Source organism: Castanea sativa, chromosome 4 (assembly GCF_040712315.1).
Source record: "Castanea sativa cultivar Marrone di Chiusa Pesio chromosome 4, ASM4071231v1".
NCBI lineage: Eukaryota > Viridiplantae > Streptophyta > Magnoliopsida > Fagales > Fagaceae > Castanea > Castanea sativa.
In genome coordinates this window covers 7,453,037-7,470,975 of record NC_134016.1, presented here as the reverse complement: position 1 = coordinate 7,470,975, position 17,939 = coordinate 7,453,037, and the positions used below count along the sequence as shown (strand labels likewise).

The 17,939-nt window shown below is 32.3% G+C and overlaps 1 protein-coding gene across 1 annotated transcript; it reads right to left on the bottom strand.

Moving 5' to 3' along the window:
* Positions 1–4,093: 4,093 nt before the first annotated feature.
* On the bottom strand, positions 4,094–15,033 carry LOC142632000 (zinc finger BED domain-containing protein RICESLEEPER 1-like). The gene is made up of 7 exons (XM_075806420.1): positions 14,811–15,033; positions 14,624–14,734; positions 12,822–12,920; positions 5,938–7,838; positions 5,753–5,843; positions 5,587–5,668; positions 4,094–4,557 (listed from the first exon to the last, which is right to left on the bottom strand). The coding sequence occupies exons 4-7, from the start codon at positions 7,824–7,826 to the stop codon at positions 4,247–4,249; spliced, it is 2,373 nt and encodes a 790-aa protein (XP_075662535.1). The 5' UTR covers positions 7,827–7,838; positions 12,822–12,920; positions 14,624–14,734; positions 14,811–15,033; the 3' UTR covers positions 4,094–4,246.
* Between the last annotated feature and the right edge of the window lie 2,906 nt (positions 15,034–17,939).

Genomic DNA, 17,939 nt, shown 5'->3' with positions numbered 1-17,939 from the left:
TTTATTGTACTGGGTTCACTGGGCCAAGATCCCTTACATTTGGGCCTGGTTTGAAAATCGTGTCCCTACAATAATCTCACATTCCTAGGAATCTTATTAGATTCTCAATTAATCAAAACATAGGAATATTTACATTCTTAAGTATCCAGATTGCAAGGCATCACGTTCCTAAAAATCTATATGCTAGAAGTAATGTGGATTCTCCCGTACCAAACCCCACCTTAGTTCAAAATCAATAATTTATAAATGATTTTCAGTGCCATGTAAGAGGGTAAGGAACGATTTTATTGAGTTAAATTTAATTTGTAAATAAAGCATTTTTTTTAGTCACTTTACTCTTTTTTTTAACTTAAACCTTGGCCCCTTGCAAAAAATTTCTAACTCCACCACTTCATGAGATTTTAAATTGAAGGTAAAGTGGAAGAGATAGAAATCAAACTTGCTCTGATATCATGTTAAATTACTAATTTTTCCAAAAACTTAAGTTATTAGAGCATTAGCATTGGGAGTTCTAAAACTCCCAAATTGCTATTTATACCTTCAAACCACAAAAATTGAGCATTATCCGAAGGGCTATTTCTAAAAAAAAATTACAACTCAGCTACAGTAAACTCTTATTTATAGAGTTTACTGTAGATGGTTGTAAATTTAGTTTAATAGTTTTTTATTCTCTCTTGTTGTCACTTTTCCATATCTCTCTCTCTCTCTCTCTCTCTCTCTCTCTCTCTCTCTCTCTTTGTATTTCACTCCCTCTCTCTTTTCTCTTTCAAATTGTGTGGTAGTAGCATGGTGGAGGCGTTGGTCAGGTGGTTGCAGTAGTGAGGACCACGTGGTGGAGGCATTGTGGGTTATGGGTCACATGAGTTGTGGATTACAATTGGGTTTTGGGGTGGTGTGGTGGTGGCATGGTTGTGGTGGCACAAGGGTTATGAGTTGTGGGTCACATGTGTTATGGGTTTTGTGGTATGGGTTATTGCAGGATTGTAGGGTTGGTTGGTGATGGTGGCGTGGTAGTGGCATAGTCGTGGTGGGTCTGATGTTTATTGTGTATGGGTTTTAAATGGTGTGAGTTATTATTGTGTAGTTTATATTATTTTAATGTATTATATGTAAAAATAAAATATTTGATGTTGGGTGTATTGTAAAGTAGGATAATATAATAGATAAAATAGCTTTTTAGATGGTAAAATGTAACCCTTTTACAATTTCGGATGCTAATGCTCTTGGGAGATGGTGGATTTAATTATTTAACCTTGTAATTTTAACATTAAATAAGGTTCCTATTTGTATCCTGTTGAGCCCAAACGGCAGCTTATGCATTTCAAGCTCCTTTTAGTAGAATAAAAAATAATAATGCTAGTAGGACCAATGGCAAAGCCATGAATTTTTTTCCAAGGGCCAATCTAAATATAACAAAATTCTTAAGTACAAACAAAATTATACTTAAGAAAATACTTTTATTCCATAAATTGAGTTTGCCCCAACAAAGTTGTCTCATACATTCTTTCATAGTATTACAATAATTTATAATTGATTTTGAAATAAATTTTCCTAATAGTCTGCTTTTCTGTATATATCATTAGACATTTACTTTTTTTGAGAAGGCATTAGACATTCACTTAAAAAGTATTAAGATGATAATTGAATAACTCAAACCATTATTTACAACTTCATACATATTAGAATATTTCAAGAAGCAGCACTATTAATTTAGCGAAAAAAGAAAAGACCAACACAAACACAAATAATCCATATGTATATAATAGATTTCAATATAAAAGAATCAATATAATATCCAATGGCACAAATCCACAAGCACACACAAATCACAATGCAGCACAAATCAAAGCCGTTACCTTCTATTGTAAGCTCAAACATGTAGAGTACAACAAATAGAGATAGAGAGGGAGACATACGATTTGGTTTGGCTATTGGCGAGCATCATCATTCTATAAGGGCCTTGCAAGCCGACGGCAGTCATCCATGGCTGTTGTGGTGCTGCTCGGGGCACAGAGACAACATGGTAATCACCATCTGGGTTTTTACTTTTCCTTTTCTTTATTTATTTTTTATTCTGGGTATTAGGGATTTGTAATTGAAGAATTTTTTGTTTTTTTTGTTTTCATTATGGCCTTGTTATTTTGTATTATTTGTTGGGTTTGTTGTTTTTGTACCAATTTAATTTTTTTTGAAGGGTTTCTATGGATTGGTTCAGAAGTTTTAGGGATCAATTATGAAAAGTTGAAGTGTTTTTTTTTCCCTTTGTAATAGAACTAAATTTTAAATTTTGATAAAGCCAAATTCCAAAATTTTAGGGGCCAGTTAGTATACTTTTTTATTTAAATTGTAATTTTATCTCGCTCTCATATATATATATATATATATATATATATATATATATATATATATATATATATATTATGTTTCATTAACGCTGATAAGAATATTTTAATATTTTTTTTCTTTTCTCTTTTCCTTGTTCTCCGCCCCCCCCCCTCTCTCTCTCTCTCACTTTCTTATTTTAATATTTTATTTTCTTTGTTCTCTGCCCCCTCTCTGTCTCTCAATCTTCCTCTTCTCTCTTCTTCTCAATATTTTTTCTATTTCTTCTCAAATTTTCTCTGCTGTGTGAGGGTCTTTGCTTTTGCCGAATGGGTGTGGGTGTGGTTGTGGTGGGTCATCGGGTTCGTGGGTGTGGTGGATGGGTCATGCCGTGGGGGTTTTGTGTTTTTGGCTTATTTGAGGTTGCTGGGTTTGTGTTTGGAAAGAAAAAAATAATAAAAAAATAAATTGTTTATTGTAGCATATATATATATATATATATATTTTTTTTTTGATAGGATAAATATATTATTTTATTGTGTTGAAAGTTAAAATAAAATTATTGATATTGAGAATTTTATAAAAACAAGAAGTAAAAATAGATAAAATAAGTTTTTTGATAGTGTAGCTAAATAATTTATAGTTCTATCAGTGAATGCTCAATGAAAAAGATTAAGCTGCTGATTAAGTTGTTTATATTTATGGCCTATTTGGAAGTTTAGAGAGGGAGGAGAGTAGAGGAGAATGATTATCTTCTACTTTGTTTGGATGTTTTTAAAATTAGTGAGAGAGAAGAGAGTAATTAACTCTTTCTCTTATTTGGATGTTTTAAAAATTAGGATGAAAATGAAAAGAAATAATTTAAATAGACAAATTTACCCCTATTTGAAAATGGATTTACAACATTAATCTATGATTAATTTGTTATATTAAATAATTATTTAATTAATCATTCCATCAAATACCACTAATAAAAGTATAAAACTAATATTAACTTGAATAAAAAAAAACTAATATTAACTATTATAAAATAATATTTATTAAATCTAAAAATTATAATAATAATAAAAATAAAAATAAATTTTCTTTATTTATGGAAAATAAATAAAAAATAAAAAATTTCTTTATTTATTGAAAATTCAAGAAGCTTCGCATAGGAAGCAAGTCAAGCAACCACGATCAACGACCGCCGTCTTGTGCCCCCAATCAACGGCAGGTTTCTGTGCAGAGTTTCGACGCCAGAGAACGATGCGTTTTTGTCGTTGAATCGATGCGAGGGATTGAAAAACCGTTCAAAGATTTCGAGACTTTGAAGCATATTCTTGAAGCTTTGCAACTCAAAGGCCTTTTGCAGAACTTCGTTTACAATCCGAACGGCGAGTCTCCAATTGTCGTAATGAAGCCAGCAAGGTCTCCGACGAGCCGCGTTAGTCACGGTGGAAACGAATCGCCACCTTTGAGCTTCAGATCGGGGTCTGGTCCTCGCCGAAATGCAAACGAGGTGATGTCGGCAATTAGTCCGAGGTGCGACCGGCCAGTTTCTGAGCAAAATTCTAGCGCCGACAAATGGTGAGAATGTATAACTATGAGGTCCTATTTATTAGCAAATAATTTTTATTTTTATTTTTATTTTTATTTTTTTCATTCACTTAAATTTTCTCAGAAAATAAACAAAAGATATAATCAATTTATAGTTTTGTTAATTTAAAAAGGATAAATTAGAGAATTCATATGATCAATAATTTATCTACCCTGTTCTCCCTTCAAATCTCTCCAATTTGGAGGCATTAAAAATAAGGGGTTAGAGGTAGTTGAAACCCCTCCAAACTCTTCCAAATCTCTCTCCCTCCTTTCTTAAAGAACTTTCAAATAAAGGAATTGAATTACTCTCCCTCCTTCTACTCTACTCCCCTCTTCTTCTTTTTTAACTTTCTAAGTGTGATAAAGCCATGATAATGTCACTCTCATGAATCGGCGTGTTAGGGACTGGAAAAAGATTAAGCTGCTGATTCAGAATGTTCTGCCGAGACAATAAATCATCGATCTGCTTCTGTAGATCAACCGTATCAGCAATATATTTAAGGTCCTTTTTTGCCAACTGGACCTCATACCGTGCCCTCTCCTTTTCCCTGTCAACCTTCTCAGCTTCAAGCTTTTTTTCCATTGTTGTAATACGGCTCAGCAACTCAGCATCATTGACACTAGAACCATGATCAGATGATTTGTTGACGATACCTGCAATAGAAACACAGGAAATCTCAGCACACTGATAGCCAGGTGGAATCATTACTGATGCAATAATATTCACACACAACCAAGACAAAATCATAAATTCCTATTGAGGAAACGCATTTAATAGCACTTTTTTTTTTTTGATGAATGCATTTAATAGCACTTTTGAGTACCTCGTCCTTAGCTACATCTATACATCTATTGTTGACGTCCAATTTGACCACATGGCACTCACGAATTGTTGCAAGATGGCCCCACTCATTAGAGGACATATCGTACTCCCCACATGAACTTTTTATAAAGATTTAAAAAATAAAATAAAACAACTTATCAAGTCCACTGCCACAACTTTTTTTTTTTCATAATTATTTAGACTTTAAATGACATGTGATTGGTGCAGTGTTTCATCGGTGAAATAACGTGAAAGTGAATTTACACCAATTCTAATAGAATTAGTGTGTAACTAAAACCTCGAAGTTCCAAAACAAAAAAGATATCCTTAAACGGTTAAAATGACTAGAGTATACTAAAAAATGATTGAAATATGTCATAAAAAACTCCAAAATGACCAAAGTATCTTCAAAATGTCCAAAAGATAGAAATACGCTTGAACCCAAAAAATGAGGGGAAAAAAAAAAAATTTCAAAACCTTCAATATGACTGAAATACCCCTAAAACCACCAAAATGACAGGCATCCCTTTATAGTTTATATAGCTTTATTTGAACCTTAAAGAGTTCTAGATATCTTTTATGGAAACCTTAAATTTTCAAAATGTTTCATTTAAGTTTTATTTCATTTAAAATAAATTAGATAACCGAGTGATGCTTATATAGGGTTAATAGAATTTATGATAGAAGATTTAGATGAAATATACCCAAGACTCTATAGCTTAAAAAGTAAATTACTATATATATATATATATATATATAAAGCAGAACAAAACAAAGCAAACTGCTTCACACGAAATTGCATAAGGTAATGGTGTTAACTTTTCTTTTCAGCTACTTAACCTAATAAGAATGGGACTCACTAGTTGGAAATGGTTCAAGGCGTGCAGATGAACTATGATTTGCAAGCATGACTTCCGTGTTGGCAATAGAGGGAGCATGTTTCTGCAAGTGGAAGAAATGTCATCAAAAACTTCATTTCCTATAAGAAATGAAGACGGTAAAACAAATGACAAACTAAGATTTTGCCTCTTTAGATTCCAAGCTTATAGAAGACCCCGCCAAAACAAATGAAGTCTGAGTGAGTTCAAGAGAGTGTTCATTGTCCTTGTTTGGCGTGCTGAAGTCAAATAGAATGAAAAAGTGAGTTAGATAATGCACAGAAGGCATATTTAAGGAATCTTAAAATCAAAATGAATGAAAATCATACTTACATCCTTATAGGATTGTCCAACCAATCCTTCCCACAAACCAATGCCTCTATAATGTCAGGATCATCCAATCCATTGAAGATGGGATTGATTGTCCTAGTTTCAATACAGAAAGCAGAATTTGATATAGAAGTTGACATTGGAATTGCCAAGATATCACAAGCCATCGTCCTAAGCGTTGGAAAATTTTGACCCTTGGTTTGCCACCAACCCAATATGTCAAATTCTCCCTCAGAACGAAAACGAGGCTCTTGATAATATAGATCAAGTTCTGTTGTTTGTGAACCTCTTTGCGCCTTGTTCCACATATCTAGCATATTACAAGGATTATCACTATATGAGGAAAAGCTATTATCATTATTAGGGAAGGAAGAAGATAACTCCTGACTGCAAAGGTCTTTGGCATATGCACCAAAAATATGGCTAAGAGCATCACCGATCGCTTTGTGTTTCTTAGTATCTTTACCATATAAAGCTTCGAAAGAGAAGTGCAAAAAGTTCCAATTTGTACGTGGGTCAAAAACTGCTGCAATTGCGGAAACAAAAGTACAACAGTCAAAGTACTTGTCAAATGTGACTATCATTTTCTTTGAAATGTCACTTTTTTGCCATTTACGCAAACTGCCATAAATTTCAAAAATCTTAATAAAATACACATTCGTACTAAGACAATTGCTTCCCAAAAAGCTGCATTTGCTTTCATAGAAAACTTTCAAACATTTGCGCATGACTTCTGCCTTATCCCATTCCTCCATAGATAAGTCACAATCACTACTCTGTAGGCCAACAAATGCTTCCCTTAACTCCAATGCAATTTGAAGCATGAAAAAGGTGGAATCCCACCTTAAAGGAACACCTTCAAAAGTAATGTTCTTGCCTCCTAAATTTAATTTCTTTACAGCCTCTTCAAACTTTTGTTTTCCAATTGTTGTTTCACTAATGTATTTGATAGCCTTCCTTATCTTAGGAAGAATATAATCTATCTCATCCAAGCCATCCTGAACAAGGAGATTTATTATATGCATAATGCAAGGGATGTGAAAGATTTTCCCTCTAAAAGGATGGTAATTACCTTGATCACCAAGCCAGAGTTTTATGATTTCTACCATTTGATCATTTGCAGAAGAACTTTCAACAGTTATAGAGCCCAATTTCTTGTCAATGTTCAAATCCAGAAGCAGACATTTTACTATCTCAGAAAGAGCTTCTCCTGTATAATTATATTCTACCTCTTTTAGGGCAATAGTCTTCTTCTTCAGTTTCAGACCATCTTCAATAAATTGCAAAGTAAAAGAACAATACTTATTCTTTTTACCATGACCTGTCCAAAAATTAAGTATTAAACTGAAGCTCAAGACCTTATCAATCTGTTTGAGGAGTCTCTCCTTTTCTTCACGGTAGGCACGGAAAATCTTATCCTTTAAAGTGTCTTGTGAAGGAAATTTGAACAATGGTTGTAAATTCTTCACAAAAATTTTAAAGTCCTCATGCTCAACCATTTTCAATGAATACCCATTCTTAATAATCATTCTTACCAAATCCAGGCCACTCCTTTCTTCATCAAACATGAAATTTCCATTGGTGACAGTTGGATTTTCTATATCACCTGTTTTGCTAGAAGACATCATTTCTTTATGTGATTCTCCAATTTTTGCAGCCAAACATTTTTTGGTTTTCAAGTGATTGTTCAAGTCTGAGGTCCCGTCTTTGCTTGACCCTGGAAAGCGGTTCCCACAACGTTCACATATGGCCCAGACCTTCCCATCATCATCTTTAACCTGTTTGAAGTGGTTCCAAACCGTAGATGGTGACTTTCTTTTTTTAGAAGTCGGAAGTGCTGAAGTTTCCTCATGTTGTATCATAGAAGATGCTGAGATCTCTGAACGTTGCATTCTGTTTACTTCCTATCAAGACATACAAAAGTAATAGAACAAATGCTCAGACATATTTAAACTAATTTGTGCTCAAAAGATTGACGTTTAAAATGTCCAAAATGTACTATAAATATTTGCATGCCACAACAATGAAGGACAAGCTAAAGAGCGAGAGGCAGATAGGTCAATAAAGCATAGTCAAAATTTCATAATTGTAAAAAATAAAAATAATTTAAGTAATGATATTGTTGGAACTAAATTGTTATGCCTCATTTAACTCTCTGAAGAGTTAAGTTTCTCTGTGATAGTTTAATAACCATTTTTTTTAGTAGTTGTAAAGTTACAACTATGGAAGGAAAATTTAAACCTGAGACATTTTTGTTGGAAACACTAAGAAGTAATAATTGAGCTATAAAGGGCTCTTGACATGGTTTAGCGACATTGATTCTTATAAGTGTCCATTTGGTTTGCATTTTGAATGGTTTTCGTCTGCATCTGGCTTCTTTTTTTTTTTTTTTTCTTTTTTTGACCAGCGCCTGGTGCACTGTTTATGGGACATGAATAGTGCATCAAAACAAATGAACAATACACTGTTCATGTGAACAGTAACCGTATTGTTTTCAGTTTTCAGCAAAATAAGCGATATTCAAACGCACACTAAATATGTAGAATAGCATCAGTAAAATAAGTTTAAAGCAACCAAATAAATATTATTTGAAAGAGTTATGCATTTATCTTTGAAAGATATTAGTTATTGATTACAATAAAATGGGAACTAAATAACTTAGAAATCACTCAAACCACTACCAAAACAAATTAATTTAGGAGTAAGTAAAAATATTTGGTAACAGATAATGAGCCATTTTAGAAAGAAAGCATTTGACATGTCCCAACAGGTTCTGAAAACAAAGTGATACTATAAATGTATATTGTCCGCTATTTCATATATGATTACAGATCAATCTAGCCATCATTTTTTGAATTGATCACAATACATGGGAACCAAAATGGCATAGAAGTTTGCGGTTCAAGTAATAGATCAGTGTTAGGGATAATAATAAGTAACTACATGCTCGCTAAATCAATATTCAATTGTTGTAATTAAGAATTTTTCACATAATAGAAAATATTTAATATATAATGATACTAAATCGTAAAGTCACCTTGCCTTTCTATTTTTTTTTTTTACAAGAATATAAATTATACTCTAGTCTAATCTAATTGTATATGTGTGTTAAACTCTCTTCTAAAGACTTGAACTCAGCTCTTGCACCCTCCAACCTCACAAAAACTTTGTATTTGTGAAATCACCATCGCGCCAAGGGTATACGGTGGTATAATAAAGTTATCTTGCTAATGGTGAATAAATAAATAATAATAATTGTTAAGTTCTAAGACTTTAGGGACTAATATATTAAAACTTTAACATGTATTGTGTTGGCAAACCATGATCAAAACATAGAATCTAGGTTAAGCTTGCTCAAAGTATGTTTTACTGTAAAGTTGAAATCGAGTGATTGCAGAAATTAGTAGGCAAATTCTGCAAAGCTCAATCGATCGAAAATTAGATTCAATCAATTGAGAATCGTGCAGATTGTTTTTTCTGCAGAATTTCCAACTCAGCCCAAGCTCGTTTGATGTGTAAGGTTTTATGCCTTACTCCTCATATATAAAGAAAAACCCTACCTACGTTTAAGAAAGCTTTTGATATGTTGTGTGTGTGTGGATCTCTTGTGAGATCTAGAGGTGTTTACCTTCATACATACTTAGGGTTATCAAGATTAAGATTAATGTCAAGAGTTTAGTGTTCGTTTCAGTTGCTGCAAAAAGAACATTCAAGAAGATCAAGATTCACAAGTAGGAAAACTTGTGGTTGCTGTGGATCAAGAGAAAGAAATATTCCGTGGACTCGGAGTTGTCACATGGTCGTGGTAGTAAGTTTTCTACTCGAGGTAGCAATAGGATGTTAGCAGTCTACGTTCTATTGTATAAATTTTAATTCTTTCATAATGGATTTATTTTACTTTGAGGATAGTTAGGTTAAATTCTCCCTAAGTTTTTTACCTATTTCGTTTTCTTGGATCATTAGATTTTTGTGTTCTTTATATTTTTCACATTATATTTGTTTTACACATATTGGTTTAACCTAGTGTTAATTAACAAACTTGTTAATCAACTTGGCTTAATATTAGGTTAATCAAATTATGTTAAGGGGCCTAAAACTTTACAATAATAATAAATGTTACCATAACAATATTTTAGGTGGAACTCCGCTACAGCTACATCCAAATCCCAAAATTTTAAAATTTTAATTTTGAATCCTAAAAAAGATAATCACAGCATTATGCCAAACAAGTAGTTAAAATGTACAAGTTATTTGCTTTTCCCTTAGCGAAGATTTTCTTATCTGGGATTTGTTCATATATTATTTGTAAAAATGAATTTTTTTTTTTTTTTTTTTTTTTTGCTATGTTTAGAAGGGGTTGCTAATCACAAATATGGATCTAATTACTTTAATTTTTGAGTTTTTTGGGTTAACTTTAAATCTTGAGGCTCATTTTTTATTTTGCAGGGGTCATGTATGATTTTTTTTTTTTTTTTTTTTTTTTTTAAGTTTCAACTTTAAATAGATTAGCATATACTACTTAATTTTTTTTTTTTTAAAGTGGGGGAGGGTGTTGGGGAAGAAAAAGGGGGGGGGGGGGGGTGTTTGTTTGTCATGAATCTGTCCCTTGAAAAAAAGAACCCATAGGCCATAACACAGTAGTGCAAAACTCTCATTCTCCCAAACACCCAAAAATATCAATAAGAAAAGGATTACAATTTTTATTATAAAAGGCTTACCAACTAAAATAAATTGGATGATGCAAAAAATATAAATATAATTGGTGTTACATTATTAATATACTAGTATGTAACTCGTGCTTACACACAGTAATAATGAATTGTAGTGGTGCTATTGATGTTAGCTTAGATTGTAAAACATATAGAATATTAGTTCAACTAGGACATTTAGAGGTACTAAAATAGTTTTTTCTTGCATTTTTCATGATATTGGTTACGCCAAGTTTCTCATTACACTGTTATTATGTATATAATTTTAAAAATCACTATTGAGTACTACATATACAATATCAATTCACAATCACTGTTCGTGAATTTTACTAAATACAACACAAAAAATAAAAGAATAAATTGATCCAATAGTATCTCCTAAATTGAATGAAAATAGGTTCATGGGATCGTTCAACTCAATTACATTTTGTTATGTTCAAGATCTTGGTATACATAACATCTAAATAAAAAGTGTAAAAAAATATGCTTATTAGTTCTGAGAAAAAATAATAGTAAAAATTTAAATAATTCAATATGTATAGAAAGCTAACAAAAGCAAAATTCAATTTTGAATCTAATTAAATTTTCTCTAAGTATTGGTTATATATATATATAATTAGGCTTTTATGATTTATTTATACTAAACTCCTCGTTTTCTACATTAAATTAACTCACTTGGCACAAAAATTAAAAAATTTACATTAAATGACACACATGACGCAAAATTAAACTCTAATTAAATTCTAATTTTTAGAATAATTTGGCACAAAAATTTTAAAAACTTAGACTAGATGGGACATATGACGCAAGATTAGATTCTAATTGAATTCTAATTTAAAATTTAATTGAATTTTCTTTCAGTTTTACCAATTAATATATACTAGCTTGTAACCTCATGCATATGCATGGATACACTTAAAGATATACAATAAGATGCATAATATAATTCCTATATATATAATTTAAATACTATTGATAGTCATTTTTATATTTTGTTAACTCTTTAAAAAAATTTGTAAGGATATTATTAGGTATAATATGTAAATAATTCATATTTTTTTTATTGTGAATAGTGCATATCATTTATTCTAGACTCTTTGATTTTTGTACTTAATAACTCACTTGGATGAATATTTATAATGTGACCCCATATTTTATTCTAAAATTAAGAAATAAAACTCTTTAAAAATAAATAATTCAGGACACATTGCGCAAAATTGGAACTCTAATTTGAAATTTTAATTTAAGTTTATCTCAGCTTTACCTATTGTTATATATATAGATATATAAATTACATATGTAATATCAATTCATAATTATTGTCTGTAAAATTCTACTAAATACAACACAAATTAAAACAATAAACTGGTCAAATAGTATCTCATAAATTGAAAGGGTATGCGTGTATGAAATCGTTTAGCATAATTACAGTTTGTTACGTTCAATATCTTCATATACAAAATATCTAAATAAAAAACGATATAAAAAATATGCTCATTAGTTTAGTAAAAAAAAAAAAAAAAAGCAAAAATCTAAACAATTTAATTTGTATGGAAAACTAACGAAAGCAAAATTCAATTTTGATTCTAATTGAATTTTCTCTAAACTTTTATATATATATATATATATATATATATATATATATATATATATATATATATATTACATAGTCATGATATATTACATAAATGACTTATAAATTTGAATTTTTTTAATTATATGATTAGGTTTTTTATGGTTTATTTATATTGGATTCTTCGTTTTCTACATTAAGTTAACTCATTTAGCACAAATTTTTTTTTTAAAAAAAGATTAGATAGGGCATGTGGCACAAAATTAAACTGTAATTGAAATCCAATTTTTACATTGAATTGACTCACTTGATACAAAAATTTTAAATTTAGATTAGATGAAACACATGACACAAAATTAGACTCTAATTGTATTCCAATTTAAAATCTAATTGAATTTTCTCTCAACTTTGCCTATTATTATATATATATTAAATAAATTACGTAAGACATGATATAATAAAATCTGTAATATCCCTTAAGGAAAAACAAAACCAAGAATGGCAAAAATCAAAACAAACAAAAAGCTAATCTTTTAGTTTCATTTTGCAAACAATCAACCTGCAGTTGAAAAGAAAGAAATGCAATAGAAACAATCATCAGATACCTGTAAGAGTGCGAAAGAGAGCCTTAGAAGTGGAGGTAGCTAGTGATTTTTACTCGTACACTTCAATCAGGGATGTGCTTGATTGACTTTTACGTGCTCCTGAAAATACCAATTGCGTGTACTTAATAGTTAATACCACTTGTTTCTCTCAAAAAAAAAAAAATAAAGTTAATACCACTTGTTTCTAAAATAATAAAATATGAGCAATTAGATAAATTATATTGGTCTCGTCACATGCACTCCACACGTGTGATGAGACAATTTTTTTATTTTAATTTTGAGTTTAATTTTGTAATTTTTAAATTTGAATTTGTTTTTGTTTGTAAGATTACACAGGAAGAGATTTTTAAAAAGCTAAAATTTTGAATTTTGAAAATAAGTAAACTACTAAGTTTGGTGTATGCTAATATTTATCAAAAAATGTATCAAAGATGTGTGAAATATATTTAAATAGAATGTGTGCTAATTTTTAGTAAAGGGGTTTCTCAAGTAGTTTTTTGTTTTTGAATTTTTTTGAATTATAATTTTATCCATGTTTTTATTTTTTAGGAATAAAGATTATCTAATTAGATTAGAGGTATTTTTAGCACTTTTTTATAACTCATAACTAACTTTTTGAATCCTCTTAATATATAGAGATAATATTTCATGTCCATTTTTTTTTTTAAGACAAGCTACTTTTTTTTTTTTTTTAGAAACAAGATAAGCTACCAATAAATTACTAATCACATGTTCTTTTTTAAATAAGTAAGCTACCTTTAAAAATCAAACCAATCCATGTATTTTTTTTTTTATAATAGTTACAATATGGGGGGAAGATTCAAACTTCGAATGTTATGAATACACCAGGATGCCAATGAGTTGAGCTATACAAGGTTCTGGACAATTGGCATCAATCACATGTACTTAAAAATGCTACTCCTTCAACTAATAGTAGAATTCGAGCAAATAAATAACTTTATAAATTATTTGAACTAAAGTATTTGACTCCAATTCTTTACACTCTAAAAAAGAATCCTTTAATATAGTTTAAAACTTCCTCAAAACTAAACAAAATTGAAATTATTATTTTTAATCATATTTAATTTCTTCTTTTTTTTGTTAAAAATAAAAACATATTTATCTTTTATCTACTCTGGTCTAATACAAGTTTTTTTTTTTTTTTCAAAGAAACAAACAAACACACGTACACAAAGGAAAAGGAAAAGGAAAGAGGTTATAAAACAAGAGTAAAGTACTTTTAATTAATTTAATACTACTCTCTTCACTGTACAATAACCATAGCTCCTTCCAAGTTCCAACAACTTCAAATGCAAAGATCAATAACAAACAAAAAAGCCTAACTCCTATTTAATTTGTTGCAAACATCCACTTTCTCTAAAACATCCACTTGCTCTAAATTGTAGATCTGCTTTTTGAATTTTTTGTCTTCTGTGTCCGAAAAAAAAAAAATTGATTAATTTCCCAGAGAACAAGGAAAGCACCAAAGAATTCATGACTGAGTTTTCTTGAACATATTTTAAAGGCACTTTCGTTTCCCTTCCCTCTTAATTCTAACGAACACAAATGCCTCTCCACACCATAAATTACTATTATCTACCCGTCTTTCACTGAAAACTTTTCTGGATATTTTGCCATAGAGGCGAACAGAACTTTGACAAGCACTTACAGCACCGAAACCCACAAATTAATTAAAACCCACATCAAATTTCAATTTTAAAAATCTAAGCCAATTAATGGTAAAAACTCAAGCTTTGAAACATGATAAAAGCAAACACAAAAATAAAACCTAGCCAACATACAGGTGAAGAAGAGGACAAAGAAGAAAGACATGAGTACAGAGTAATTGCGCAACACAAGAACTTGTTTGAGCTCCCTTGAGGCACACTCACTCCACCACCAGCACCACCGCTCTTCAAAAAGAAAACATAAAATTAAAATTGTAACACTTTTACGCCCAGGATCTGAAATTAAAAGTCGAAAACTTACCATAAGAAACAATATTTCGAGAAACTGTATTCTATTGTGCTCTGCAGAGAGTAGAGAGCAACACTAAAGCCTTCAGTAGACAGGCGATATGGGGCTCCCACCTTGTCTCCGTCGCCAGTCACCGCTCAAAAAAAATAGATAGGATAGGAATCATCAATAAAAATTTGCGCGTCCCTAGAGGCCTTGTCATCTTCACCTCTTTGTCAAAAAGAAAGAGTGGTGGGTCTCCAGAGTACACGGTTTCTTTAGCTGAGCTATAACTAATTTTCCACATGACTCGTGTCATCACTGTGTCCCCCTAGGGCGAGAAAGTATGCGAACGCTAAAAAAAATCATTTTTGCGGCTACTAGCATTTCGGAGCGGATTATATCCGAAAACCAATCTGACCTTTTTGTGTACTGTGTAAAATTAACCGGTTCATTCTCATTCAAGCAAAACATTTTTTATTTTAATGAGAATATTATAACTTTATTAAAGAAAATAAAAACAATACATCATGAGTAACAACGAACTCAATCGATGATGGATTTTTCTTTATTCAAATTACAAAACTATAAAAAATGTCTACCTCTTTGGCATATTTGTTAAGATATGTGTTGGTTTATTTTCTTGTCATTTCACATGAGAGAACAGGCTGATCGAAAAGCTAGAAGTTTCTGCCTGATCCCATCCAAAATGTTTGAAATGGTAATTCATGGAACACAAGAACCCATAAGTAGGAGTGTCCATGCAAACCGACAACCCATCCGACCCCCGCCACTTGATTTGACAACTCCGGCAGTCAGACGCAAGTTCTGACCTCGCTAACCCGACCCCAGCAGGTCGGTTGTCGATTTTCATCTCAAAACCCGTGAAACCCGACCCGAATCGAAATCCTGTGAATTATTAAGCTTCCGGACCAAATCTGGCAAGATCTCGTTAAGATCCGTCGAGATCTGGTCCAAATCCTTATGGCCTGTTTGAAAGTTTAGGGAGGGAGGAGAGTAGAGGGAAGGAGAGTAGTGGGGAGGAGAGTAGAGTGAAATGATTACCCTCCACCTTGTTTAGATGTTTTTAAAATTAGTAAAGGAGAATGGAGTAATTAACCCTTCCCCTTGTTTGAATGTTTTTAAAATTGGGATGGAGAGGAGAGGAAATGATTAAATAGACAAATTTACCCATATTTAAAAATGAATTACAACATTGGTCTATGAGTAATTTATCAATTTTGTAAATTATGATTTTTTTTTTTAAATTATTAACATATTACCAAAAATCATCAACCAAATTAATCTACTGTATCTGAAATTCAATAATTAACATGTTAATTTCCGGAACAAAACGCATATAGCAAGCCAAAGTTGAATTAAATCCATAAACTTTAGCAGATTTTTTGTAATTCAAAAAAAGAAAAAAAGAAGAAGAAAGAAAACGAAATGCTGAAGTCTTCTTTCTCGGCACTGTTTGGTTGCCGAGAAAGAAAGAAGAGAAAAAGATATGATAGAGAGCGGAGCCGGCGACGCAGCACCGACGATGATAACGTCGACGGCGTTAGCAGATCTACATTATCCGGGCCGCCGCTGTCACAGTTCACCGCCTCAGTTCGCGCCTCTCCAGCTGCCTTTTTCTTCGCGGCGACGAAGCTATAAATCGCAACGATGAGCGCGAAAACTGAGACGACGATCGCTCCCAACGCGTACTGATCCAAAGCCACCGCCACTGATGAACGTCCAAGCCCAAGCAAATGCCCAATCTCGTGCACAGCCACCAACTCGAGATCGATTGCCGCGAGCGACGTGGACGACAGAGTTGAAGAAGAAGAAGTAGGCAGAGGTAATGGGAACGATGGTCTTCGCTGGCAACACATTAATCGATGTGGGATTAACATCGACCAATGTTGAAGATCGGAGCATTAATCGTGAGCGGTGTGGACCTTTGGACGTTGTTGTCGACGACCCACGGCTCGGCGGCTTCTAATTTCTTGTGCCTTTTTCGGGTTACAACTATGAGATTCTGAGAAAAATTTTGTGGCTTTAATTTCTGTTTGGGTACTCTGAAAATGGAGGAAAAGGGAAAGGAATTGAAATTTGAGTATTTTGTATTGTGTAGTTACACTTTTTGAAAGAGAAAAGAGTTTGTTTTTTGTGGCTTTTCCGGTTCTGAATTTCAAAAAGTTTAGCTTAATTTTTTTTTTTTGGATAAGAGCTTTAAATTATTTATTTTCTGATCAAACAAACAAAAATTATTTATATAATCAAGTTTGTAATTTTGTTAATTTAGAAAGGGTAAATTAGAGAATTCATTTAGTTAATAATTTATCTACTCTACTCTTCCTCCAAATCTCTCCAATTTGGGGGAATTAAAAATAAGGGGTTAGAGGGAATTGAAACCCCTCCAAACCTCTCCCCCTCCTTTCTTAAAAAACTTCCAAACAAGGAATTTAAATTCTTCTCCCTCCCTCTACTCTACTCCCCCTCCTTTTTTAAACATCCAAACAGGCCATTAGAGATTCGACGAGATCTCACCGTTATCCGATGAAATCTAAGTTAGATCTCAACGGATCTGGCCAAATTTCGACTACATCTCGATGGCTCCTACCAAATTTAGGCTAGATCTTGACGAATCCGGCCAAATATCGGCCCCGGTGATGAAACTCAAGACCGACCTGATACATCCCGAAACCGACCAGACCCGAACCAAAAAATCCGACCAAATCATTCGAGTTGGTTTCAGGTCATATTCTTTTCCACTCGAATCATTCGGGTCGAGTCTGGGTTGGGCATAAACCCAACCCGTGGACACCCCTACCCATAAGAGTATCAGAAACAAACTTTGAATCACACTCCAAGACCACCCCACGTATACCAACATCCCAAGCAAAAAAAATTCCTTCCTCCATGGCTTTTGCTTCAATCTCCAAAGGCCCAAGCGACGGGTGAATCATTTAGCTGATTGCTACTATCACCTTACCCTCATGGTCTTTGGTAACCACACCGACACCAGCTTGCTAAATATGAGTAAAGAATGTCCCTCCCATATTGACTTTATAGCTATGTTTAGGTGGTAAGGTCCAAAATTACTGCAAATTACCTCGCTGTTGTTGAATAGAATGATTGGCAATATTGAACTCGTCTAGAATAGCTCGAGGC

Bases quoted from the DNA above. Each gene is read 5' to 3' on its own strand.
- LOC142632000 (XM_075806420.1), bottom strand. From the start codon at position 7,826: ATGCAACGTTCAGAGATCTCAGCATCTTCTATGATACAACATGAGGAA. The intron at 5,844-5,937 runs GTAAGTATGATT...ATTTGACTTCAG, and splicing joins TTGGACAATCCTATAAGGAT to CACGCCAAACAAGGACAATG. The intron at 5,669-5,752 runs GCAAAATCTTAG...TTCCACTTGCAG, and splicing joins TAAGCTTGGAATCTAAAGAG to AAACATGCTCCCTCTATTGC.